The 27,006-nt window shown below is 52.0% G+C and overlaps 1 protein-coding gene across 1 annotated transcript in view; it reads right to left on the reverse strand.

The window, feature by feature from the left end:
* The window catches only part of ITGA11 (integrin subunit alpha 11), a 119,699-nt gene extending 96,507 nt beyond the window's left edge, over positions 1-23,192 (reverse strand). The window contains 1 exon segment of the mRNA XM_028506350.2: positions 23,030-23,192. Coding sequence (XP_028362151.2) covers positions 23,030-23,081 — 52 coding nt within the window. The 5' untranslated portion in view covers positions 23,082-23,192.
* Between the last annotated feature and the right edge of the window lie 3,814 nt (positions 23,193-27,006).

Genomic DNA, 27,006 nt, shown 5'->3' on the forward strand with positions numbered 1-27,006 from the left:
TAAAAGGTGTTGAATCAAAGTGGCAAATTCAGCTCTGCCTACCCCAAACTCACAGCACTGTTCAGCATCAGGTACGAGATAGTTACATGTGTTAACTCATCTACTCCCCGTGACGGTCCTATGGGAGAGGTATTATGACGTTCCCTTTTTTTCTGCGGTGAGGAAACTGAGGCACAGTTCCCGTAACTTGCCCTGTGTCACACATCTAGTAGGTGAGAGAGCTGGGATGTGAAATCAGGGTCCCTTTCCAGACTGCATTGTCAGTCCCCGTTTGCCGCTCCTCTGTGCCCACACCCTTTGCTATGTGACTTCCTGGTCCCTCTCGCTGAAGGGGCAGAGGAGGTCCTCCCCCGCCATTGCCCCCCAACTTCTCGGCTTTGGGCTGGGCCACATGTGGCAGAAATGAAAGTTCTTAGCTGAGTCTTAGGACACCTCACCTGTCCGTGTGATCACCTGCACTTCTGACTTCAATGTGAGAAGTACCGGATTTTGCCATATATAATGTGCACATTTTTTGCCCAGATTTTGAGGGAAAGATAAAGATGTGCATTATACATAGGTAGCACGAATTCTGTATCTATATAAATGTTTTAAATACTTTTATTTATGCTTATGTGTTAAAAATGTAACTCTAGAAAGCAATAACAATATCTGTATGCGAAATAATACCCTAGAATATGATCATTGGTTTTGTTTCTAAATGTAAATAAATAAAACATTGAACTAAAAAATTAAAGCAAAAGGTTTTTCCCCCCCAAAATTTGGGCCAAAAGTGTGGGTGTACATTCTACACGGCAAAACACGGTACTCACTCGGGCCGGCCCACGGGTCCCAGGAGAAGGATGAAAGCGGCACGTGGGCAGAGCTGCCCCAGCTGAGCCGCACTAGCCATGCCCACCTGGGGTCAGCCACCCCCCAGACACATGAGACCAGCAGGACCGCTCAGCCAAGCTTAGCTAGGGTCCACTATGCCCAGCTGCCCGTAGACATGTGAGTTAAATAACTACTGTGTGTCTCTCAGATTTGGGAGACATATCATAGCATTATTAGAGCATTTGGTAGCTGACACAGTCTAGCCCTTAAATGATGGACAATTGGGGAGGAAGAGACACAATTTCACAGAGTGACGGGACAAAGACGAAAGGCAAAGGGCGACTGGAGATCTGTGGGGACTCGTGGTTTCTAGAATAATAACCCAATCATTCGCTTCTCGGGAGCTCACAGGGAAGGCCAGCATGAGGCAGGGCTAGGGTGAACCTTGCCTGTCCGAGAGCAGTGTGGCCCAGCAAGCAGGCCATGACCTCTCCTATTCCAGCCACACACTGAACCTTGTTGCTGAGCTGTCCTGCCTTGTCGGGACAGAGAGTGGCAGACACAGAGTATAAACATGCAGACAGAGCCCCAGCATCGATCCTTGGCCCAGGAGCAGCCTCTGTGCAGCAGCAGAGCCTCCACGGAGTGAGGGCCCTCTGGTGCCTCATTGTCTGTCCTCCCAATTACCTGGGGGCATGAGCTCCCTGCCCCCTCATCCCCACCCTAGACGTTAACCATCAGGTCAAAGGTGGTATGTAGCAAATCTGCTATTAGGGAGGGGTAGCTTACTAGGATTTTATTTTTAAGAGCAATCAGGGATCTTAGAGATCAAATGCTCTAGTGGTTTCCAAACTTTTTTTTTTTTTTTGCACTGAACCCCACCTTTTTGGAAGAGCATCTAGGCATGAAAGGCAAACACAAAAAGTTGAGGTTGGGGTTAGGGATAGGGGACAAGGACTGGCTCCATACCCCCAGTGGCAGTCCTTAGACACTTCCTGGGAATACTAAGGTGTCCTGCAACATAGTTTGGGAACCACTTGATTGGGCTGAAGACTCTCGTTAAAAGTGAGAGAACTAAGGCTAGGAGAGGGGCGGGGATTTGCCCAAGGTCACCGCTTTTCTTCGTGCCCGTCTGATTCACCACCACTCCTGTGTAACCCTCCTCCACAGCCCTATAGTTCATTAACTATGTGCTTGGGCCTGTGATGTTCCAGGTTCCATGCTGGGCAGTGGGGACGCGAAGTCCGGGAAGACACGACTTATTATCTTCTGAATCTATACCCACATGGCATGTGTGGGCCAAGAGGCATGTTTGCAAGCCACTAGAGCCTGAAGTGAGGCTGAGAGAAGGCTGCACAGGGCAGGGTGATCTGGGTTCTAATCTCAGCTCTGTCATTAACTTGGCCATGTGTCCGTGGGGCGTCACGATGCCTGTCCAGATGGGGCCTCAGTTTCCTCACCTGTAAAACCAGATGATTCAAGCTCTCTGGCATCCACGGCCCAGCCCCAGGCCCCAGCGCATGCATGAAAGTTTCTCTTAGGCAAACTCACAACCAGCTTCCAGTTTTCGGCATGTGAGCGTCTATCTTGAGTCTCTGCAAACAGTTTAGAATTGGAGGCCAAGCTGTTTAGAAGAATGCAAACTCGTCTTAATGCTGGTTGGAATCAAACTCATTTAGGAAGGGAACTCTCCAGGAAACAATGATCATATTTTGCATTCTTGAGCCAAGGGGAAGGATTGGAGAAAACTATCACCCAGTGCTCTGAATTACCCAGGTCCCCTCCCTCTCTCTTCGCTTGAACCATGGAGAACTTGCCCCAGGACCCTCCTTCCCTGACTGCGGCTCTAGGCAGACCCAGGTGCCAGAAGGACTGAGGTTTTGGTGGGGGTCCAGGCAATGTGGTCACCTTCCCAAGAAAGTCCAGCTCTGCCCTGGAGCCGGAATGTGCTGCTAAGACCTCAGCAAGATTTAGAGCATGTGGGCAGGACTCCACAGTTCCCTTTGGACCACTTTTATTTCAGAAACTGTGGAGACCTCTCTCCCAAGAATCTTCTAGGAATGGAAGCCAAGATCCTATCAGTGAGGAAAAATGACTGGAGGTCTATTATCAAAGTCAAAGGCCAGAGGATGGACTCCTGACTTTAGGACAGCTGGTTCTAGGACGTGGAAAAGGGGACATGGGAATGTCAGGGCCACTCCCCGAGAGCTAGGACTGCGTGGCAGGTAGACAAGGCTGCGTGTCCGGAGACCTGGGATTTCCCCTAGGTTCTGCCATTAGCACTGGTGGGACCTTGAACAAAATAGTTTTTCTCTCTGGATCCCCGTTTCCCCTTTAGAAAATGAGGAAGCTGGACCAGGTAGCCTAAAGACCTTCATAGTTGGGATGTCCTGGGTCTCTGTACATCCCAACTATGCCCTTCTCTTCTGTATTCATTTCCAAATCCATTTCCCTCGGGAGGGGAGGGGCAGGCAGATGGCCATTGCCCCTGCAAGTCCCTGTTCGGTTGGCCTTCAGGACTGACGCCGTTCCCTCCCACTCCTCTGGCACTAGCGTCCAACACAACTGCCCCTCAGCTTCAGGCCACTTCTAAAGGACACTCTCCTGTCTGTCCCCAGCATCCGGCTGAAACTGCCCCTTGCTGGAATTGGGGGCTGTGATGCCCAGCCAGTTCTTCCCATCAGGCCCGATGCCCCGCTGTGCTTTAGGGCAAACTGGGCCAAAGGTGGATCTTCTCAGGAGAGAAACAGTCCCTCCTCTTTCCTCTTGCAAAAGGCCACTCTGTTTTCTAGCTCCTCTAATCAACTCATCAGCGTCTTACTTCTTTCCAAAATGACTACCCTTCTAGATGTCAGGTCATGTCTCTCTGCTAACTGGTCATTACCCACTGCCTTTTTCTCTGAAGAAACACCGTGGAGTTGCCATCCTGCTTCACATGCATCCAGCCACCGAGATCACCAGCAGTCCACCATCCTTCCTTTTCCTCCCCTCTGTTGGATAGAACCATGTGTCTGGATGGACTCTTGTATCCTTGGTTCCCCCGGCCTCCTGCAGGTCAGAACATGGCTCACTGGGTGTGCGTGCATATGTGTGTGCACATGTGTGCACATGTGTGGCCAAGCGATTAGCCAGAGTGGACAGGATGGAAGGGGTAACAACAGAAAGGAGAGAGTTTTGGGGACAGAGATGCCTTCCATGTGAGGGACCAGCTGTACTCCAGTCTGGACAGAGAAAAGAAGGGAGAAGGAATTAGTGTGGAGGCTTCCATGGAAAGGCGTTACCTTCCTCACTAGCACACCACTTGTTTCTTCGGAAGTGTCTCAGAGAAGTGATCTCAATTGGGAGCTGGTGCGTCCCCAGCCCACACCCACTGCTGTTCTGGCGGCGAGCCGCATTGAGTGTGCCAGCAGCTGTTTCGTGGGTGCCTGTGGCCACGTGCCTGCCTCCCCCAGGAGGAAAAGCCCCAGAACAATATGAGCGTTTAGGTCCTCCTAATGTTAAATATGTGAGAAAGAACACAGCAGGATCAGCAAGCTTCCTCCGTGTACAGTGAGGAGCGGATGCTGTCACTAGATGAGCTCCAGTTTCCTCTGAGCTCCGAGCCTTGAGGAAGCCCTCACGGGGGCACAGAGGTGTTAAGTAGGAAAGAGCTTTTACAGCTATGATCTCATCAGGTCTTTACAGGCGGCCTCCGACACACCGTCTACACAGAAGGAGCACTGCTGTTCTCTCCTCCACGCCTTTGCCCTCAGTTTCCCCTACCTACCTGCCTTCTTTTCCTGTCGGCCCCTATTCTGCACCTATCTGTCAGGCCAATCGACCCACCTAGTCTGCATCCCCTCACAACTTCCCTGTCTCCTGACGCCCCTCCTCATCAGGTGGAGAGTCCAGGGGACAGGACCCATGCCATGTCCTGCCCCTGCCCCTCCTTGGTGCCTAGAGTTTCACATAGTAGGCAGCCGGCAGGCATGAAGTAAACACACACACCAAGGGTGGGCTGGGCCTCTTTCACCAATGGGAAGTGGAGGCTTAGGAAGGTTACCTGCCATGACCACGGTCCTCTAGTTGGTGGAACACAGTTAGAGCAGGGATCCGCCTCCCCAGTCCTGGGCAGCGAGTGCTCTTACTCTGCTCCTTCCCCAAACCTCCTGGCGGGGTTCAGCGGCCACTCTCAGAGCAAGTGTCAGGGGTGGGCCAGGTGCCTCAGTACAGTGTGTCATTTAATTCTAACAAGGAATTAGGGGTTTTTATCCCGACTGAAAAGGGGAGGAAACAGAGGCTCCAGGACTCACTTGCCTGTGGCCTAGGTGCTGGTCCTCGTCCTGTCTGCTTCCAGGCAACACATCCTTAACCCCTTTGCAGCACCCCCTGCAGGCCGGCTGTGTCTGTGTGAGGCAGGCCAAGGCAGCTGAGAGCTCTCCTTGGTGGGCTCAGATGAGCCCCTCTACTCAGGCCCGAAGATGACACCCCCTTCGCCCCCTAGCTGGACCAGGAATAGCTCTATCTAGCCTCTTTGGGGACCAAAGGAGAGGCACGTGGCCACAGGCACCCATGAAACAGCCTCTTTGGGGCTAAGCAGAGGGGGTTCTGTCCCTCCTCATCTCTGTCCTGCCTGCACAGTGCTGGAACACAGCAGGCTCTCTACAATGTTGACTGAACAAACGAATGAATGAATGGGCACGGATGAGCTCATTGAATTAACTAGATATTCCTCCAAGAAGGACCTAGGCAGATGGGCCATAGGGCAGCCTTCCCTTCCTTACCCAGGGCCCTGTCAATTCACCCTCCACTTTCTCCGGCCAGGCCCTGGCAGGCCTTATGATACACGCTGGATGTCTACCACCTTGAAGCCCCCTGGCCCTGGCCAGCCTACCTTGCTCCTCTACTTCAGTGTCCTTGTCTCATCAGAAGAAACGTCTGCTCCTTCAATGCCCTGTTTCGTGCTAGATAAACAAATGCTTGCTAACAAGTGACTTATCACAATGTCCCCTCAACTGTCCAAAGCACTTGCTGCCCTATAGGAGGATAGATTCTCAAAGTCAGAAACAATCAGACCTGGGCTGAGCAGCCTGATGGAGCAGTGAAGGTCCCACCGCTGGGCTGTGTGGAGGAGACCAAATGCTTGTTGGAGCAGGTGGGATGCTGGCTGACTGAGTGATAGTTGCATAAACATCCCAAGAAGGGAGATGGAAAGAAGGAGAAAGTGTCGGGGAGAGCAAGGGCTGCCCTTTTAATTTTTTAAAAGAAATCAGAGCCCTGGTTGGTGTGGCTCAGTGGATTGAGCGCCAGCCTGCAAAGCAAAGGGTCGCCAGTTTGATTCCCAGTCAGGGCACATTCCTGGGTTGTGGGCCAGGTCTCCAGTAGGGGGCGTGCAAGAGGCAACCACACATTGATCTTTCTCTCCCTCTCTTTCTCCCTCCCTTCCCCTCTCTAAAAAGAAATAAATGAATAAACCTTAAAAAAAGGAAATCAGATGTTTGCCAATGTGCCAGTTAAGCAGGTGGCTAGCTCATTGAGAACAGGCCTAAAATGGAAAACGGCAAACACCGAGTTGAAATTTGCTGTCACTAACATTGGTTTTGCTCCCAGCCTTGGACAACCATCTCATGGCTTCAGAGAAGACATGGACTACCTCCTCCAGGTATAAGACTCATGGTTTTATGAATGCTATGAATGCTAGTGTACTTTTTCAGCCTTACATAATTCATCTTTTTTTCCAAGTAGCGAAAGTAATAAAAATGGACTTCTTAAGCTTTTAAGAGCTCCCATGAAGGGTATTAAAACATACCAATGTTGATATTATGAATCTCTGTGTTGTAAGTTCATTTAATGTGCAATGAAGTCTTGATCAACTAGACCCCACATCATCCCCCCAAGCACAGACCTTGAGCTGTGCAGAAAACTGGATTCAAGGGACATGGCCCCAAATACACACCTACGGGATCCGGCTGAGCCAAGGCTCCTGAAGACCCAGATCACACCTCAGCCAGCCCAGGCCTGCCCTCCGGCCCCGTGATCGCTGCCCAGCTGCCCAGCTGCCCGTAGAACATTTTCACTTGGATGTCTCACAGCATCTCACACTTTATAGGACCAAAAGGCACCCTAGGTTTTCCCTTCTACACTGGCTTTTCCCCCAGTCTCTCTGACTCAGGACTCAGCATCACCACCCACCTGATCGCTCAGGTCAGATGCTTGGAAGTTGTTCCCAAAGATTTCCCTCCACTCCCTGCAAATCCTGCAGGTTCCACTCTTTCGGTTCCTCCCAAATGTGTCCACTCTTCCCTATTCCTGCTGACAGCACCCAGACCAAGTCCTTTTCATCCTTTTGGGCCTGGACTTTTGTAAGAGCCCTTTTAACTTGTCCCTCAGTTCTACTTTTGTTCAGCTCCAAGTTAGGCTCTTCACAGCAGCCGGAGTGATCTTTCTAAAAGGCCAATCAGATCCTAGCACCTTCTTGCTTAAAACGCTCTGGGGCCCACCAGACCCTTCTGGATCTACTTGCCCCTGTGCTGTGATCTTTATCACTTTCAACTTCCAGCCACACTGCCTCTCCCTCTGCCCCTCACACGCACACAGCTCTTCCCACCACAAGGCCCTTTGCCTGGAACATTCTTCCCCAAGGTCTTTGCTTAGTCAGTCCCTTCTCAACCTCCAGCTTTAATGTTGTGGCCTCGAAGAAGTCTCCCCTTACTGTGCTATGGAGAACACATTATTCTCCATCGGAGCATCTTCTTTCTCTTACAATTAAATAATCACAGATGGTTATAAGCTACTTGCTCATTTAGATGCTGTCTCCTTTCCCACTGAAGCTTAAGATCCGAGGGAAGGGACCAGAGGGGTGGTGGACTGTGCTCACAGAGCTGACTGTGTGCGATCTTCCCATTCAGTGATGTCATGTCAGTGGTTTAAAATTAACCATGTTGGGAGGGTTTACACCATGGTAATTGGCTTCAAATGCTTCAAATAAGGACTCCCCGCCCCATCCTAAGACCCAGGATGGGTTGTTAAACTTTTACCAGATACAAAGACTGAATCTTTGTCAGCACCTAGAACAATGCTTAGCACACAATAGCTGCTCAATGTCCATTTGTTAAAAGAGATTGAAAAAAGTATATGAATAGAAGCATTCAGGCCTCCAGAGCCTCACATACTAACCTGCCCAAGATGTTGAAGGGATTGTGGCACTCTAAGCTTCAGGAAGGGAAGGAAATTAGAATTCTGCCTTTGGCTTCAGAAGCCCTGGTTCTAATCCTAGCATGGCTTCTGACTTGTTTTATGACTTCGGACCAGTTTCCTCCTGGCCCTGTTTCCTTAACTGTAAAAGGCACAGTTAAGTTCATAGATGCTCTTTTCTAAGTCCCTGTATAAGATTTAATGAAGCCCCTCTATGTTGTCACTTTCCTTACCTCTGACTCCCGGGGTTACTGCACTGCTTCACACAGCCGCAGAGGGCGCCACTCACACTGCAGCCAACCGAGTTCTGCGGTGCACAGCCCGCACAGCTGTACGTGGCAGCTCTTCCCACTCTGATCCTGGCCACTAGCCATTTCAAAAGGAGCCGAATTGGACAGTGAGTCCCTCCCTTTCCTGACATACTAACCAGCTCAAAAGGCTCAGACAGTTTGGTTTTGGTTTTCTAGCTCCTAAGATTATTTTCTGCTTGTCATGGGTGTGTGGATCAAGAGCCCTGTGCATCCGGAGTTAGCCCCAGCCCAAGGAGTGTTTGGACAAAGTAAGAGCAAGACAAGGCTCAGCATATGCAATTTGTGGCAGGGCTTTCCCTCGGAGGAGAGCGAGCAGGACAGCGAGGACCCGGAGAACTGCTGCGCCTGTCTGCCCCTGGCTTTTGAATGCAAACTAAAAAAAGGAATTGTGGGGGCCCTTCCCTTCCGAGCCTACAGGGCCTGCCCTACAGTAGATAGTCCCACGCCCATCTGAAAAGTTCTTTGGCTGCCCAGAGCTCAACATAGATCCACCGGAACCCAAGTCAAGCTACACGCTATTGGCTAGGCTTGGTGGGGATGGAGGATGCTGGGTAGTGAAAGTGTTTGGGTTCCCTGAGGGCTATGCAGAGGTGCTTCAGTTTTTGGTGTGTGGCAGTTACTCTACGTTTAAAAACTATCCCAAATGTCTACTGCTGATTTTAGGTCCTTAGAAGAGTCAAGACCTCATGACTCGATCTGTCTTTGCTGGGAAACAAAGGCCTGCCTTGTGAGGTGGTGAGCTCTCTGTCATTGCAGGGATGCAAACCAAAGATGGCCACTTGTGTAGGGTGTTCAGGTTCCAAGTTCCCTCCCAGGCAGATACTTGGTAGTGAGGCCTCTCAAGAGGCCCCCGAGGCCCAGCATTTCTCAGAGGCCTGAGGGTGAGAAAGGGCCAACTATGTGCCGGGTCCACCCATGTGCTAGATGAACTTATTTTAAAACACAGTCCCTGTTGTCAACTTCTTGCTTATGTTACATGTGCCTTTACGGTCAGAGTCTAGGCTCTATCTGGAGCAGGAATGCTTACGGAAGCTTGGGAGTATACTCCACAGAGCTTTTGGAATCAGGAAGGCCAAACACTTAACTTTAGAAGTGATTAAATGGCAGCCTTAAGAGGATACATGACTCACTCAAATTTAGTACTGGAGCTTGAGCTCGACCCAGAGGTTGTCATCTGGGCCCAGGGCTTTTTCATTACCCTAGGCTTGGAGGGTCCAGCTAGTGAAAGACGTAATCAAGCCCCAGGCTTTGGTTTCTACATCTGTAACATTCAGGATTGGCCCAGATCGATCCATCTGGGCTAAGTCATAGCTGGTTTCAAGTAGCCATTTCTAAAAAAATCAATAAGGGGTGGGCTAGGTCTAATGTTGGGTCAGCCATGAACTCCCCAGTGTGAATTATTTATAGTTGCTGTAGCACTCGATAGACTGAGCAGAGCCAGGCTCTGAAGAAGAGGGGCAGCTGGTTGGTGTGAAGTGCCCGAGGCAGTAGCAAACCCTAAAAAGGGTGTGTGTTGGACGTAGGGCAGGCCGGCGCAGTGCTACACAGAGGAGGAGAAAGTAAGGAGGAGACGAGTGAACAGTGTCCACTGCCCAAAGGGCCAGGCAGCCTTATGGAGAGTGGGGGTGCTGCTGATAAGATAGAGAAGCCCACAGAAATATGATAATCTCTTTGATAGTGGTCCAGGAGGGCTTCCTGGAAAAGGAGGGCTTTCTAGATCTGCTAGGGTTCAGGAAAAGCAAAAAGCTCCTCTCTACTTTAACCTCTATCCACTAAGGACACTTATTAGGGAGAGGATTAGGGGTTTCCTTTTCTTTCATGGAGGCAACAGACTTGTGGTTCCTCGCTCCCCCACCATATCCTTTTCCACCCCACCCCACCCCACCAACTCTAGGCCAGCCCCATGCTCATCAAAGCTTTCATCTGGGCTCTAGTTCCACATAAAAGCTCCCTCTGCCTTCATGGAAAACCCTGGGCAGACCCTCTTCCCTGGCCTGCCCCCATTTGCAATGAGACACGTCTAGTGGGGCCGCTGCCAAGCCAAACAGCACTGCAGGAGCAGCAAGGGACTGGGCTAGTGGGAGGCAGGAAAGTGGCCTCCTGGGCCTCACCCTGGGGTGAACTGGGCGCAAGAGAAAATGGCCACTCCTGTTGCCGGGACACCTGTCAGCTTCTCTAGATTCCCTCCAAGGGGGCACTGGCCCTTGAAAAGGCCTTGGTCAAACCCCCAAGGAAAGAGCACCAGGGCAACTGAGATATCATGTCACACAGATGGATGGTCCATCTTATAAAAAAAACCCAGTCAAACCTGAGCCCTGTTGCACTTCAGTTCCGGGTGAGTAGGGACAGGGATATCTGAGGCTGTGCATGGTGACCCAGTGGTCCCCATGGTGTGATGGGCCAGAAGAGCATAGGTGGGACCAGAGTGAATATTAAAATTTGACTACTAATGTGTTTGTTAATGGATATTAAAAAATTATAAGCGGCCCTGGCTGGTATGGCTGTTTGTTGGAGTGTTGTCCCGTACACGGATAGGTTGCGGGTTTAATTCCAGGTCAGGGCATACACCGAGGGTGTGAGTTTGTTTCCTGGTCAGAGCATGTACAAGAGGCAGCCAACTGATGCTTCTCTCTCATCCTGTTGCTTCTCTCTCTCTCTCTCTCTCTTCCTTCCTCTCTCTCTAATAGCAATGAGAAAATATCCTCAGATGAAGATTAAATAAATAAATAAATAAATATGAGCAAATCAAAACTTAGACAGGACAGAAATTATTGCTTAGAATGAGGTTAAGGGAAAAGACTGTTGATTTAAAGTCAATTTAAAGAAAATTATTAAGCGAAAGTAGTCCATGTGTCATACATATGTATAAAGCCATGTGGGCAGTACACGCAAAGTGGGAGAGGTGATCAAACCTGGGTTTGCATTCTGGCTTGCTTGTTTGGGGGCAGCTGCGTGACCTTGGGCCAGTCATGTAACCTCTCGGAATTTCGGTCTGTGGGGTCAGACTACCTGCGTTCAAATCCCAGGCTGTGACTCTATTGGTTGGGCAGTCTAGGGTAAGTTACCTAACATCTATCTACTTCAGTTTCTTTGCCTCCAAAGTGGGGGAAATTGTATCCTCTTATAGGATTATCGAAAAGATGAGCACGTAGCACAAACCCTGACGAAAGCCCTTGGGGAATGCTAGCAAATATTACTGTTGCTCAATGCAATGTATTGGCATTTACTGAGCACCTCCCCTTTGCCTCATCATTTTGAGTGGCAATCCATGTTATTTCTCATTTTTCATATGATCCTAGGCCATAGACATTGTAATTTTATTGCATATTCTAAAGAGAGAAAGTGATCTGCCCAAGGTTACACATGTAGCATCAGGGCCTGTATTCAATGCCAAGTCGATGGAACGTGACCCTCATATGAACCTTGTCAGACTCAGGCTAAGGCTCTCTACCTGTACAATGGGTTTCCTGTCATCTCCCAAGTCACCAGGGCAGATGCTGGGCTGGTGGTTCCCGGGGATTGGATCATAAACTGGAGTCCACTGTCCAGCCCCTGCTGTCTTCTCTGGGCACTGCCAGCTTCTTCTTGGGTTCTAAATGACATGGCCGTGTTCTTTGGTACATGGATATGTCTGAATCACTACCCTTCTGTGGGAAATGAGGCATTTTAAACCTCTGTTCCACGCCCCTTGCTTCCTGGGAAGTCTCATTATATACCTAGGTTTACACTGTGTAAAACAAGCCTTTCCTGTGTCTCCTCATGTTTCTGAGTCACAGCAAATAGCACTGAACAGCACAGGGCCAGCTGGGTCAGCCTGGGCTGCCTGCTGTGACCCGAGGTGCCTTTTTTCAAGGCTATCTGCCCTTTAAGAACCCCTCTCCCCCTCAGCAGCCCATCTTGCCTGCCCACCTACAACTGTCCCTAGCTCCTTCTTGTCTGGAAAAAAAGCCAGACGTGTTAGGACCGAAAGCGTGCCCACCTAGGGGAACGGCGTCCCAAGGAAGGTGATGGAGAGAGAGCAATGCCCACCTCAAAGGGGGTTGATTAGTGCTGTGTGGGCCAGGCTGGGGCGAAGTTTCTGTTGATTAATTGATTCATTCCATAACTGGCTGGCATCACTCTGGACTCTGGGACATGTAAGTAAACACAGCTTGCAAGAATCTTTGCTCTTGTGGTGACATTCTGTTGGAGGAGACAGCCAGTAAACAAGGTGAATAAATACATAGGGAATGATGCCAAACAATGAGAAATATCTCAGTGAGACTAAAGCGGGGGAGGTTGAAGTTCTAGTTAGGGGCGTCAGAAAGGCCTCCAGGAGATGGTGATGTGGGAGTAAAGACCTGAAGGAAGTGAGAGAGGCTCTTTGGTGAGAACATTCCAGGCAGAAGGAATAGCAAGGCCAAAGCCCAAGGTGCCAGGTGTGTTTGAAGAACATTCAGGAAACTGTGGGTGGAACAGAATGAGCAAGTGGCAGAGGAGTAGAGGATGAGGTCAGGAGGGCAGAGGGAGCCAGATCACACAGGACCCGACCTCCTCCTCAGAGTCGGAAGGAGAGTCCTGGAGGGTTTGGAGCAGAGGAAGGACACGGCCTGGTCTGACCTACATCCTAGCAGCAACCCTCTGGTTACTGGGCGGACGATCCTCAAGGGGACAAGGGCAGATGCAGGGAGATCAATTAGGTGACTGTTGCCACAGCCACGGGAGCCTTTCTGGGTGCCCCCCACGGTAGCCCCCAGCTCCCTGCCTGCCCCCTGGTCACAGTTCTCCAGGCTAAGCAGAGGTGGGAAGATGGATGGCAGACTTTCACATTAAGGGTGATGTGGGGCCAGTGGAAGTAACAGGCTGGGTTGGGGTGGGTGGGGGCTACTTTTAAGACATGCTAGAACACAAGCAGATCCACACTGAAAAGTGAGAAAAGAGCAGGGACAATCTCGGTGACAGTCACGACACATTCAGAACAATCGGTGGGGCCTCTTGCCGAGCCTGCCAGCATCTCTGCCCCGGGCTGGCCTCACCATCAGCAGCAAGCACATTCCACAGCTGATGCTTGGCTTGTGGTTTGGCCTGGCCTGGTTACTTCTGCTCAGAAAGGCTTTTAAAATCAGAACCTGGGTTCTCTTTGAGTTTAGGGCATGAATCATTGCTTCTGGGCCTGGAAAGGGGATGGAGGGGTAGGAGGGCCCAAGGTCTGGGTGCTCCCTCTCACTCAGGCCTGTGTGCCGCCAAGGCACGTACATGCGACAGGCTCGCTTCCGAGCTCTGGCTGACATTCCCAATGGCCCAAGGGCCACCTCCACCTGCCCCAAGAACCCTGCAAAGTTAACATGTCCAGACTGATCAACTTCCCCCTCCTCAGACCTTGTCCTCAGGTCAGTCAGTGGTACCGCCTCTGGGCCTCCCAGCCACCTCTCCTTCCCTGGCGACCAGGCCCTGCTCCGCTCTGCCCCTCACAGTCCCACTTCTCTCTCAGCACACCACCCTCGCCGCAGGCTCCAGCGGCCTCTTGCTGGGTCACTGCAGTGCCCGTCTTACTCTGCCTGTCCCCAGGTGGTGTCCTATGCCACCCTCCACCCCCCACCCCGGGGAGCTTTTCGAAACACAGATTAGAACATGCCACTATCCTCCCTCAGCAACCTTCAGTGGCTCCCCATCTGCTAAATCTCGATGCCTTGGCAGGCATTTGGGTCCTTTCTCAGCACCCTCAGCCCACTGTTCCCTCCAGCCATTCCCCACAGCATACACTCAGTGCCCTGCTGAGCAAACATCAGGCTGCTCTCCCAGATGCAGTCTCCATGCTCCTGCACTTACAAAATAACCTCTTTCTCACCTCAAATCCCACTGTCTTTTACCTGTAGCTCTCTTATAGCCTTTATGACTCCCCTTACCTGCTTGTATTAGAGTTATTTATCTAAGGATCTCCTCTCCTACTATACTATCAACTCCTTAAAGGACAGGACTTACCACTTATCTCCCGAAGCACGGGGCCTGGCTCATACCCTCTATTGTATTGGGACCTCCTGGGGTGCGGGTACAAAGGAATCCACAACATCTCTCTTGACCTTAAATATCTTTCTGTCCACTGGGGTAGGATGTTCTTATATTCATTCAACACATTAGCTGAGCACCTACTATGTCTGACACTGTGTGAGAGCTGGGAACACAGAGACTAATTAGAGATGTGGCTTTTGCTCTCAGTCCAGTGGGGGAAGATGGCCAGGCAACTATACTACTGTCTGGTGGGTGAAGTACAGGCTATCTTGAGACCACACCAGTGGAGCTTCAAGGTCTGGTTAAGGGGGTCAGGTGAGGCTTTCAGGAAGAAGTGGTGCCCAAGTGGAGACATTAAGAATAAGTGGGAGGCAGCCAGGAGGAAGGAGGTAGAATAGGAAGCAATGGGAGTGAAGGCTGGAGAAAGCTGGAGTGTTTGAGAAGCAAAGATGCTCAGCTTGGTGGGGTGCTGCAGGGGTGTGCAGGGGGCAGGGGCCCTGGCACTGCTAGAGGTGAGTCCTGAGTACAGGCCAGGGCCACCCTTTCAGGCTCTGGTTAGCTCTGCTAAAGAGTCTGGACTTAACCTAATGGCAATAGGGAGGAATTGAGGGTTTTAAGCAAGGGAGTGACTATACAACGTGGCCTATGTTTTAGCCTCACTCTGGCTCCTATTGAGAAAGGTCTGGACGGGTTGGGGCTAGAGGCACGATAACTCCTGAGGTTGGGTGGGGGACTCAGAGGATTCCTAGGGCTCTCCTGCTCTGCCCTCAGGCCAGCCTCCTCTCCCTCTCTGTGACGGAGCATCCCTTCCCCACCCAGTCAGGTACTTCCTTCACCTGAACTCTCGCAACAGCTTCAGCAGGGGCCAGGACCACAGGGTTGGAATGACCCTAATGGGCTTCATCCATCCACTCCCGCACACCCCCTGCTTCCCCTCGAAACTCTCGCGCTGCTCCGTCTGTCTGGGTGCAGTTCTGACCAGCATCCTCTGCCAAACCAGTCCCTGTAGCCCCTCTTTGTCTTTCCTGGGTCTCCCACTCGGGGCCACGCAGTGATCAATAGCTTACGGCCTTGGGGTGGGCAAAGACTGGGCCACCAGTGTATAACCCTTCAGTGATCAACGTTCACCCCCCCCAATCCCACCTTCACTCAGCCTCTCAAATCAGACTCAAGCTGTGTCTCCATCCCAGCCCGAATCCTGTGCAGTTTCAGGCTGGGGAGGAGGGACTCCCCAGAGAGTCAGGAGAACTGGCGACATCTTGCTTTCCCACTTAACAGCTGTGTGACTCTAAGCAAATCATTTTCCTTCCCTGGACGGCATTTTCTCTTTTGCTTGACTGGGAGGTAGGTTTGGATTCCATAGGTGATTCTCAGCCTTGGCTGCCCATTGGCATTATGGGAGAGCTTTAAGAAAACACCAGTGCCGGGCTCCACCGTGGAGAGTGATGACGTGGCCTGGGATGGGGCCTGGGCAGAGGGTTTGTTTTATGCCCTTGCTCTCTCTTCATCGCGCACGGAGGACACTGGGCTTGCTGATCGTCCTCAGTTCCACCTCAGGCAGAGGGGGAGGCGGAGGTGGGCGGGTGAAAGAACCCAAAGAGCGAGGAGCAACGCCTTCCTTAGAGGTGCTAGCCCAGCGGGACCGCCACAGTGCAAACACCGGCAGCTGCAGAAGGCTCAGCGACTGCAAGTGTTGGCTTCTTGTCTTCGCCAAGGTGATGACTCCAGAGCCCAGTATCAAATGCTTGAAGTATCCTCCCCACCCCACAAAACTTCTCAAAGTGGCCTTGGGGCAGTAAGTGGAGACAGCAGCATCTTCCGAATTCTGTGTGCCTTTTGAACTGCTCCACAGACACCCCTGCACTATGGACACCAGCACTTCGCACGAGCCCTGCAACCTGTGTGTGATCTCTGCCCTCCTGCCCCCACCGTGTTCCTTGAGGCAGAGGCTGTAGAGTCCCTAGAACCTGGCGGTGCCTGGGGTATAGTGGGTGTCAGTACATGTCAGCCAAATGGACAAGCCACTCAGTTCCTTCACCCGTGAAGTGGGAGTATGGTGCCTCCTTGCCAAATTACAGGCCCATAGGGACAACCCCATGAAGGGCCAGCTTCATGGTTGTGCTGGACATGGGGCTCAGGGCCCCACATTCAGAAGGGACTCTGCTTGGTGAAATGCTCTCCTGTGGCCATCTTGAAATTCTTAATCATTTAAAACAAGGAGCCCTGTATGTTCATCCTGCACTGGGTCCCACAGATCACGTAACAGGTCCTGTGTATGTAGTAACTGGTGCAAATAATCTCAGAGGAGAGCTCCATCTGTGCATTATTTAGGGAACTTTATGATTGCCACCAACCACTGAATGTCAGGGGCTGTGAAAGAGCAGTTCCAGTACAAGGAGGGGAGAGGGACACTGCTCTGTGGCCTTCTCCTCGGTACAGGAGGCAGTGGTGGCCTGGGATGGGCCAGGCTAAGAGGGAGGAGGGGGGACACGGGGGACACCTCCAGAAGTGTGCGGAGAATGGTTTCAATGATCGTGTCCCACCTGCCTGCCACAGATGTACAAAATATACTGAACTTCATTCTTTTGTCTGAAGCATTGCTTTCTCCTTAAGTTTCTCCAATGGGAATGGCAAATTGGTTTCCTAATGTCATCTTTGGCTAGAACACTCCCCCCTGGGTTCCCAGTGATCTTGGGAAAATCACAGGAAATCATTCAACCTCTAAGAGCCTCAGTTTCCCCATCTATCTAAAGCCCATGACGGCTTTGGCGTCACCTGGCCTCACCTGGCCTTTTCTGACTGCTGGAACAAACATAGGAGTGTTCTCTGCAGACTGTCAGGAGCTGCACCCACTCGTTCATTTCATGATTTTTCCATGGCCTTCCTGAGGCCCGGTCCTCCCAGTCTGCAAAGAAATGGGCTGTAGAAATCTTCAGGGTCAGGGATTCTGGCAGCCTGGCCCAGCCGAGCGAGGCTGCCGGGGGAAGAAAGCTGCTGGCCCCAGCTGCGGAGGCAGGAGCCACTTCTGTGTGTCATCCTGTTTGGAATCTCGGAGCACGTTGCTATAGCAAGTTGCCTAACTCACCCCACATGCCACGTGGAAAAACCTCTGCCTGCTCTAGAACAGCATCACCCAAGCCACAGACTGGCTTCTTTTTTGTCATAGGATAAGGTTGTCATCATCCACAGAGGCCAGAGCAGGACGCACCTGACTGGTGATGGAAATGGGCTGAGCAACTGAACCTTGCCAGACAGGGCCCCCTGCCTCCATTATTTTGCCTGCTTGCTGGTCCTGGTGTTCGAAGTTCCACTCAACATTATCCCTTTATTCCTTTGGCTCAAGGCACAGCTCAGTTAAAACGTAAATCCTTTTGGATAGGACACCTGAAGTTGTCACTGCTCATTAGTGCTATTTAACACGAATAATCTCATTAGGCCTGGAGCTCGGAGAAGGCTTTCATTAGGGGAATGGGAGCAGAGGTGGGAAGGGAGGAGAGGAACACCCGCCTGGACCATGGGGGTGGGGTGGAGAGGGAGCCCTGGAGCAGGGTGCTCCAGAGTCCCGGGGCAATGGGGGTGGGTGCAGGGGAGCAGCAGCTGAACCAGGACACAAGTGAGAGAGAGTTTCCCAGGTTGAGGAGGCACCACATGAGGACACTTCTCACCCAGCCAGCCTCCTGACTGAGAAATCACTGTCTAGCTGAGCCTGAAAAGGGGGTTGCCATCCCCAGGCCGGTTCCCCTGTGAGAATGGCCATGTTGTGTACACTGACCTCATGAAGCCAGCCTCGTTTGTTAGCAAGGGCATCTTATTGGTCTTTCTCTGCCTTCTAGGCCCAGGTCCTAAAGAGATATTATGCACGGATTAAGAGCAGGAGCTTTGGGGTCAGATATATCCTGATGCCGTCTTTTACTCAATCTGCAGGACCTTGGATGAGCCGTTTAACTTCGCATGTATGGCCTTGTGATTGCAGTAATGGCTTAATGTGGCTGTTTTGAGGCCTGAGATGTGAAGAGGTGCTTGACACAGTGGCTGGTATCAATCAAGTAATAAATGGTGGGAAGCATGATAACTGCTACTGTTAATTGAGGGCTCACTGGGTGCCAGCTGCTGTTACGAACACTCGAGATGAATGGAGCATGTACGGTCACCTAATGCACAGCACACGTCAGCCTGTGAAGTCATTATTATCCCCATTTTGCAGCTGAGGAAAATGAGGCCCAGAGGGCTCATCCAGGGTCACCCACGTGGGAAGGATTTGAGCCCAGGCAGCTGGGCTGCAGGCCAGGCCTGCTGACTGCTACTGTTGCTCAGTCAGCGTGGGGGTAAGGGGGAATGAGAAACAGAGGCAGGGAGTGGGCTGGGCCACCCTGACTTTTTCCTCCAGGTGGGATTTTATTCATCTAGTGACTCAGGTCAGAAGTACATAGTATGAAAACCCTTCAGGGAGTTCTTTTTGGAGCTTATTTACTTTCGGTTTACAAGATGACCAACTCCCCTCTCCCTCCTCCCCTTCTTTCCTCACTGGTAATAAAGAATTCGCACAGTCGGGGTTTATATGATGGGGGCTGAGGACGGTCCTTGCCTGCACCAAACTCCCTATGGCAAGCACTCCATACTGAGGGCCCTTGGGTGTCTTTGGAGCTCACAACTGTTTGGGGGGCAAACAGTTTCAAATGGCCAGGGATCCTTGATGGCAGCCCACGGTTTGACGCTGGTGGGAGAGGGGCATTATGTAATGACAACCAGCAGAGATACCAGTTTTTAAATGGTAGTGCATGTTACAGCTTGCTTTATAGCCGACCCTCCCCCTGAGTGGGCCAGAGGCTGTCGCTGCCTGGGGAGGGTTATGGCGGATCCTTTCTTTTTGCAATTGTAATAGAACGTGGCTCAACTTTGACTCCCAAAGTAAGATTTGAAGCTTATAGTGAGACAGTACTCTCCAAAGTCAGGTATCATGGAGAGAAAAGAGGCCTTCTAAAATCTTCAAGCTCTCATCTATATCGAAAGAGCCTCTCTGGGCCAGCGTAGCTGTGGCCTCAGCGATGAGGAGAGAGAACAGAAAGGGTTCCCAGCTGCCAGAAGAAGCTTTTGCTACAGGAGGGGAGGGAAAGAGGATCGGAGAGGGCAAAGTTAAGGTGAGTCTAATTTAATCTTAGGTCCTCAAGGGCCCGTGGCACTGCGTGGATGGGCTTGGAATGAGGAGAATGGCAAGGAGATAGACATCCCGTCTTTGGGGTGGGGGTCCTCTGTGGGGTTGATGTAGAGGTGTGGTGAATAAATAGAAAAAGGGTGACACTCCACACCCACCTCTTTCAGGCCCCCCCGTGCCTGATTAGGAAGGGCCCACAAGCTCCCAGCAGGGTGGGCGGTGGAGTAGGCAAAGGGACAACTTCATCCCCTTCCCTGCTCTTCCAAAGCTGGGGAGCAGGACTCGGGTCTTTGCAGTGTTCGCACACCCGTGGTGCCTAGTACTGCGCTGTTTCCATGCAAGGTTTTTCTGCTGAATGAGACCCCTCCCACAAGGGCACACAAGGGCCACGCTGAGTGGTATGGTTATTCTCTTTGACACCACAAAACACTCACGCTAAAATCACACAGACTTTAAGGCAGACTCAGTGGCGACCCCCGCCCACCCCGAGTTCCCAGTATGTTCAAGACTTTGGGCCAGGTCTTTGGGAGGAAGAGCTGGGAACATTTAAATTTACTTAGAGCCATGGAATGTAGGCCTCCTGGGGGCCTCTGGGACGCTGGCGCCCCCTCTAGATTTCTCTTGTGGACTTGAGTTTGATGTTACAGCTCTGCGTCCTCAGATTCCTTACTCAATGGTCAGTATTTTGAGTGCGTATTATGTACCTGGAACTTCCCAAGAACTTGAAATACATTTGCTCATTTAACTCTGAGTAAATCTGTAAGTTCTATTATTATCATCCCCATTTTGCAGGTGAGAAAACTGAGGCACAGAGCCATTTAGTCACTTGCACAGAGAATTGGCAGAGCCCAGATCCATCCCAGGAGGTGACCCCAGGGCCTTTACTCTCACACTATGTCTGATCCCCCCGTGGGCCTGGCAGATAACGGGTGCTTGGTGAAGACTGGGTTTTAGAGGATCATCACCTCATCAACCCGTACTACCAATGCGCTATGGTAGTAAAGTTCTCGTCAACGGATCTGCTCTCTCTGAACGTGAACTGGAAAAGCCTTTGGACTTCGTTTTTCTGACTTTCTTGATAGTTTTGTGTACCCAGTCACCCTGTTCAGACTGCAGCAGGAGCTCTGAACTCATAATGACCTTGATGAGGGCTCACGTCCAACTTTGGCCTGTAACAGGTTCCTTGCCAGCCAGACTGGGCTGTCACCCGTGGGCAAGCTGGCAATGCCCTCACTGAACCCATGTGACCCATGGAGGAGAGACCAACATCAATCCTGCCCTGGAGTCAGGGGAATGGACCCAGTGACCTCCACTGTACTTCCAGTCTTCAGAGTCCGCACTGGCCAAAGTCATCTTTGTGGTTTTAAAGTATTCACCATTTTGTTCCTTAACTAGCCACAGGAAATAACTGTAATGTGTGAATAGTTCCACTTTACAGCCTGTCCACATGCTACCTACACACTCCTTCAAAGCCCAATTCAAATGGTATTCCTCCTCCAGGAAGCCTCCCTTGCTTATCCAAGTTTGAACCGTGGTCCATACCTTTTCTGTGCCGTTCACTCCCTAGTGTCTCTATCTATCTAGTTTTCCCCGATCTTGCCTTGTTTTCAGCTCTGGGCAGGGCCCAGATTGCATACACACTTGGGCCGCAGCCTCAGCTCCTTGCACACAGATGTTGTTCCAACATTGATTGATATGTTTAATGAATCCCATATTTCGAGAACCCAAACTGACCAAACATAAGTCAGGGGTGGTTGTCTCCATAGAAAGGGAGCTCTGAGTCACAAGTCCTGTCCCCATCCTTCACCTCACCCCCCACCCCCACGCCGCCCCTGTGTGAGTAACAGCACTAACAGCCACTACTTTCGCTCTGCTGGGCACCAAGCCCTGTGTTAAGGACGTTTCTTACAGTGCCTTTCTTAATCAGCGCTAGGAACTCCCGATTTCTATCTCCATTCCACAGAGGAGAAAACCTGCTGGAGAAACGGCATCGCCTGTCCCAGGCTGTACAACGAACGGGCAGCGGAGCCGGAACTGGAAGCCAGGTCTGGTTTCAAAGACTTTGCTCCTCGCTTCCTGGGGTCCAGACTGCCTCTGGCCCCTAAGGCGGCCTCTCCATCTCAGGGTCTGAGGAGGTGGTTCTGCCTATCTGGAGTCACAAGGAGTGCCCTCTTTCTCTGTAGCAGGATCTCATAGCGATTTGCATCAAGTTCCTGGAGTGGCCTCCCCACCCACTGAAATGACCCAGAGTGCACTGGTCTCCTCCTGAAGCTGGTTTCTAGATGTATAGGGCCGGGTCACAGCTTCTCTCTTGTCTTCCCCAGCTTCCCTCCCCACATCTCCCACCCTCAACAACTAGATGCATCAATGTTTGTTTACAACTGTGACTCTAGGGTCTGAACTGAACCCCACCAACCAGAGGCCCTTGCAAACACAGGCACTTCCAGAAGCTCTGCCGTAGACTGACAGGTTGGGGAGGGGGTGCACTTGTTACCGTGGTGCCTCAGGACTGGGGTGAATGGCATGGGCTGGGGTGGGGGCATCTCCGCCTATGCTCCCTGAGGGCGTCTGTCCCGCTGCCACTGCATTTGACCCCCGGTGCCGGCGGCAGCCCCAGCCTGGAGCACACACAGAAGGGGAGGCACCGAGTCCCTGAGGCGAGCGCTGGTCCCAGCGTAGTTGAGGGACACTGAAACCTTTTGTGGTCCATAGGACAGCGCTCCTGGCCGCCGCCCCCGCGTGGCGGTTCCTGCCGAGGCCCGTGGTGTGGGGAAGCCTAGACCGGGTGCTCTAGTGTGGAGATCCCAGGGCTAGCTTCTCCCCACCGCGCCCCGACACCTGGAGTGCACTAGGCTGCAGCGCGTGTCTCGGCGACAGCTGCTTCCCTGGATTGTTGAACGATCGTATAATTCTGAGCCCAGGATGGGGGTCGTGCCTTGTCCACGCTTTGAGTGCCAGATATTAACATTTCCGGGAGCTCCGGACTGCGAAGCTGTCCGCGGCCGCCTTTGGCCGGGCCGTCGACCGCTCACCACGGTCTTGGGGCCGACAGCCCTGAGGCTCGCTTCTTCCCTGGCCGGAGCCCCTCCGGGCAGCCCTTGGCTCCCAGGTCTCCCCTGCCCTCCGGGACCGCCGCGCCCGGCTCTCTACACTGCGGGGTGCGCCCTCCGCGCGGGACAGGAGGGCTACAAGGCAGCGCTCACTCCGAGCATCCCATTCCCTTTCCAGCCCTGGCCGCGCGCCCTTGGCGCTCCTGGGACGCCCGAGTGCCCCCGGCGGCGGTGCGGGAACCCCGCGTGGCCCTTGGCGGTAGCCAGGGACTCCAGTGGGGCCAGCAGCCCTCAGAGCCCTTCAACTCTTCCCAAACACACTGAACTACCCGCTCCAAGCCGCTCCCGAGAACCTCCCTCTTTCACGGAACTTGGCGGAGCCGTCAGATTGCAGCCAGTTCCCGGGGTGCCAGCCTTCCCAAGAACAGCCGAGGTCTGACCCATGGAGGTGCACGGCGTCCCGCTCCCGGCAGCCCGATCCGAGGCCCGGGCGGGCCAGGGAGCCGCGCCCGGAGGCAAAGGGAGGCAAGAAGGGCTCATACCTGGCCATAGGCTGAGCGTCCAGGCCACCAGGAGGCCCCTGGGCAGGTCCATGGCCCGCGGCGCGTCGACTGGTGCCCGGTGCGGAGCGGCGGCGGGCGGCGGGCGGGAGCGGCAGCCTCCAGGGCGCGGCGCCTCAGCCTGCACTGCGCGCCCGCCGCGCGCGCGGCTCCCTGACAGCCGGCGGGTTCAGAGGAAGTGGGAGGGCTCGGGCGGCGGGGAGGGGCGCGGGACACCGCTCGGCTCTGGCTCCGCGCCAGGCTAGGCCCCTCTGCCACCTGGGCAGACGGCCTGCTGCCGCCTCGACGCCGGCTCCAGATCCCTCCCCTGGCCCCCACCTCTGCCTTAGGAGAAAACCCAGAGAAGTGCTTCTGGGAACCAGCTTGCCAGTGCCTACACCACCGTCCCCCAATCCAGAGTCTGTTCCGGGAAAGTGGTTTATATTTCCACTTCCCAGAGCAAAGAGCTTCACAAAGTTGAGAAGAAAGGGTACCTAAGGTGGTCCAGGAACATGGGCAGTGAGTCAGGTCTCCCTTAGCCAAGGGGAGATGTCCCTCAAAAATTCTGAGGCAACCCCCTGCCCCCCTGCACGCTGGGGCTTGGAATGAATATAAAGGCACAGCGCTTCTTCTGACCCTGGAGAAGTGCAGAACCCCTCTCCACTTCTGCCCCTCACACCTGAGGCTCTCCAAAGCTTCCAGAAGGACTCTGTGTCCACTTTTACCACAGCAGTGAAGCCCTTGGAACCCGGCCACCTTCCTTCCCAGCTCTTCTAACCACTGACAATTAAATTCAACGCACAGTTGTTGCACAAGCTTTAAATCAGGCCCTGGACCACAACCCATGGGTGTGGAGGCTGACCTTCCGGGCAGGGGAGAGAGCCAAGGCCGAGGGGAGGATGGTGAGTGCAGTGAAAGCTACCGCGGAGGCCCCTCGTCACTTTCTCAGGAAAGCCTTCCACCCCCGCCCCCTTTATCCTCAACAGGTCCTACCCAGGTACATCTCTCTCTCTCTCACACACACACACAGTACTTAGTACCGAAGCTACACATCAATTGGTAAAATCATTTGATTAACTTTTTCTCTCCCTGTCCACACTGAAAACACCATTAGAGTAGAAATCCATGTGGTTCACGACTGAGCACTCAGGCCCCTCCCCACCAGGAACACAGTGGGAGGCTGGGTGGGTGAGTGCAGGGGTGTGGGGTGCACAGAGGCTGTAGTTTTCTGCCTGGGAGGGCTGGATGGGCTTTCCAGAAAAGGTGACATTCAGACTGAGTCGAGGAGGGTAAGGTGGTTTTGAGAAAGTCCAGGTTCATATAAATATAGTCATGGGCTTGTGATCTTTTCTTGGTAGCTCTCCTGTTTTTATTTCGGTACCCTCACCTCTTCGTGTCAGCCACAGACTTGGGGGGAAGCCGATACCACCCCTGGGGTGTTGGGGGGTGAAGCAGAGGGGTATGTGGTTTAGGCTGAAATGGATGAGTGTGGCCATACCTTGTCCATAGTTTTAAAAAAGGGCAACATGACAAAAGAAAACTGTTTCCTGGGAAACAAGATTTCTTGTACTTCTAAAAGAGCTCCCAGGCTGAACTAACTAACTAACTAACTTTTTCTAGTTGTGGGACCAGTGTCCCCTGTGTTGTGTAAGTGGGTTTGAGTCGGGATGCCTTGGACTTGGAGCACCCTGGTAACAGCTCTTCAGCAGGCTGCAGGCCACACCTGCCTTGCACACACCTGTGCCCTCCCCAGTGGGCCCCACACCGCAGGTGCACAGGAGTTGCTTGGAGCACTTGTGAAGAATGCAGGTTCCCCAAAGGTCAGGGGTCCTGATGGGCACTGCAGGTGTCCGGCCTCATAGGTAGGCTGAAGGCCTGACTCTGAGACTGCTCGCAGCTCGCTGGCAGGGCTCTGCGGTGACAGTGTGCTGTTGCTGGCCTTTCAGCAGCGATTCTGCCATCCATTGACTCACGTTGTCCTCACAGGGCACGGGGGTCCTGGATCCAGCGTGTGGGCCTCTGTGTAACCAGACAGGGTGGTGAGGCGGGAGGTGCGCCCTCAGCCACTCTTTCAACAAATAGTTGAATGCTCACTGTGGCCCTCATGCTCTGAATGTCACGTGAGAGGAGACTGTGGTCGGGGAGCTTGTGATGGAATTGAGAAGATGCAACATAACTTTATATTTATTGTCAATCATTTATTACTTAATCATTCATTTAAATCACTTATAGTTTAATGATTTTTATACACTCTTTAAATCACACAAGGCAGCAGCGTATGGGTGACAAATGCACAACCCACACTGAGCCTACAGAGGCTCAGAGGAAGAGTTTATGGAGGCTGGGACTTCAGTTGAGCAGTAATAAAAACAATAACAATCCTTTACATGTACATAGCATATGTATTTATTTATTTTTATTGAGATGTAATTCACAGACTGTAACACTCACCAAGCAATTCAGCAATTTTTAGTATATTCACAAGCTTGTGCGACTAGTGCTACTAATCTCTGAACATTTTTATTATCCCCTAAAGAAACTCCGTAACCATTAGCAGCCACTCCCCGTTCCCTCACCCCAGCCCTTACCAACCACTAATCTACTTTCTGTCTCTGTGGATTTGTCTGTTCTGGACATTTCTCAGAGACATGAAATCATAGTGCATGTGGCCTTCTGTGTCTGGCTTCTTTCACTTGGAACATTGTTTTCAAGGTTCGTCTTATTGTAGTATGTATCAGTATTTCATTCATTTTTGTTGCAAATAGCATTCCACTATGTGGATATACTACATTCTGTCTATTCACTCATCAGGTAATAGGTATTGGGTTGTTTCCACTTTGGGGCTTTTATGGACAATTCTGCTCTAAAATTTGTGTACATGTTTTTGTGTGAACATATGTTTTCAATTCTCTTGGGTCTGTGCCTAGGAGTGGAATTTCTGGGTCACATGTGCATTCTGTTTAATTATCTGAGGAGCTGCCAGACCGTTTCCACAGGGGCTGTCCTGTTCCACGTGCCCACAAGCGATGCATGAGGACTGAACGTGGTGTTTTACTAACTTTGAAATCCCTTTCACACCTTTGACCTTATTTAATACTCACAAGAGTCCTACAAGAAGTTATATTCATTTTTATAGATAAAGAGATTGCACTGGTGAGGATTCTTCCAATTTCAAGTAACAGAAATTCGATATAAAGTGACTACATCAGAAAAGGAAATGTACAAGCTTCTGTAACTAGGAAGTGCAAAGGTGGTTTGCTTCAGGTGTGTCGGGATCAGAGCCTCAAGGGAGACTCCTGCCTTTTTTCTCTCTGCCTTCCCTTAGTTTTACTTCACTCTGCTCTCCTTCCCTGCAGCAGACAGGATTTCTCTGCCTGCTAGGAAGATGTAGCCAGCAGTTCCAAGCTTGTACTTTATAGACTCTAAAGGGAGAAGACAGCTCTCCCTCCTGGCTCCAGCAGAAAAGCCCATGGTTCTGGTTCATGCCCACCCCTGAACCAATCAGTATCTGGAGAACACAGCACTACAATCGGTCCAATCTGGGGCACACGCCCAGCCCTGGGGAGCTGGGAAGAAAAGGGCGTATGATTGACAGCCCCACCAAGACATTATACTACAGGAGAGAAGTTCTTTAAAGAAAACATAAAAAGGGAGATGACAAAATATACTGGACAGACAAAATCCTTACTTGCTAAGCCAAAGCAAAGAATCTAAACTCCAAGCAGCAAGGATTTACCCACGATTCCACAGCACCCTCGTGGAGGAACTGGAATTAGAAACAAGGTGTTCTGACAGCAGGCCCAGAACTCACGACTGCATCACAGCTGGGTGAGGGGAGCAGGTATTTCACGCCAGGACTGCAGGAGCGTGATTAGCCTGGAGGCCTGTGGGTGGGTCCTCTGGCTCTGAAGCTTTGGGTCTGAGCCCCCTCCTGGGGGAGTACCTGACTTCTCCAGGAAGGAAAGGTGGGCGAGATGCCA

This window comes from Phyllostomus discolor, chromosome 1 (assembly GCF_004126475.2).
Source record: "Phyllostomus discolor isolate MPI-MPIP mPhyDis1 chromosome 1, mPhyDis1.pri.v3, whole genome shotgun sequence".
In the NCBI taxonomy this organism is placed as follows: domain Eukaryota; kingdom Metazoa; phylum Chordata; class Mammalia; order Chiroptera; family Phyllostomidae; genus Phyllostomus; species Phyllostomus discolor.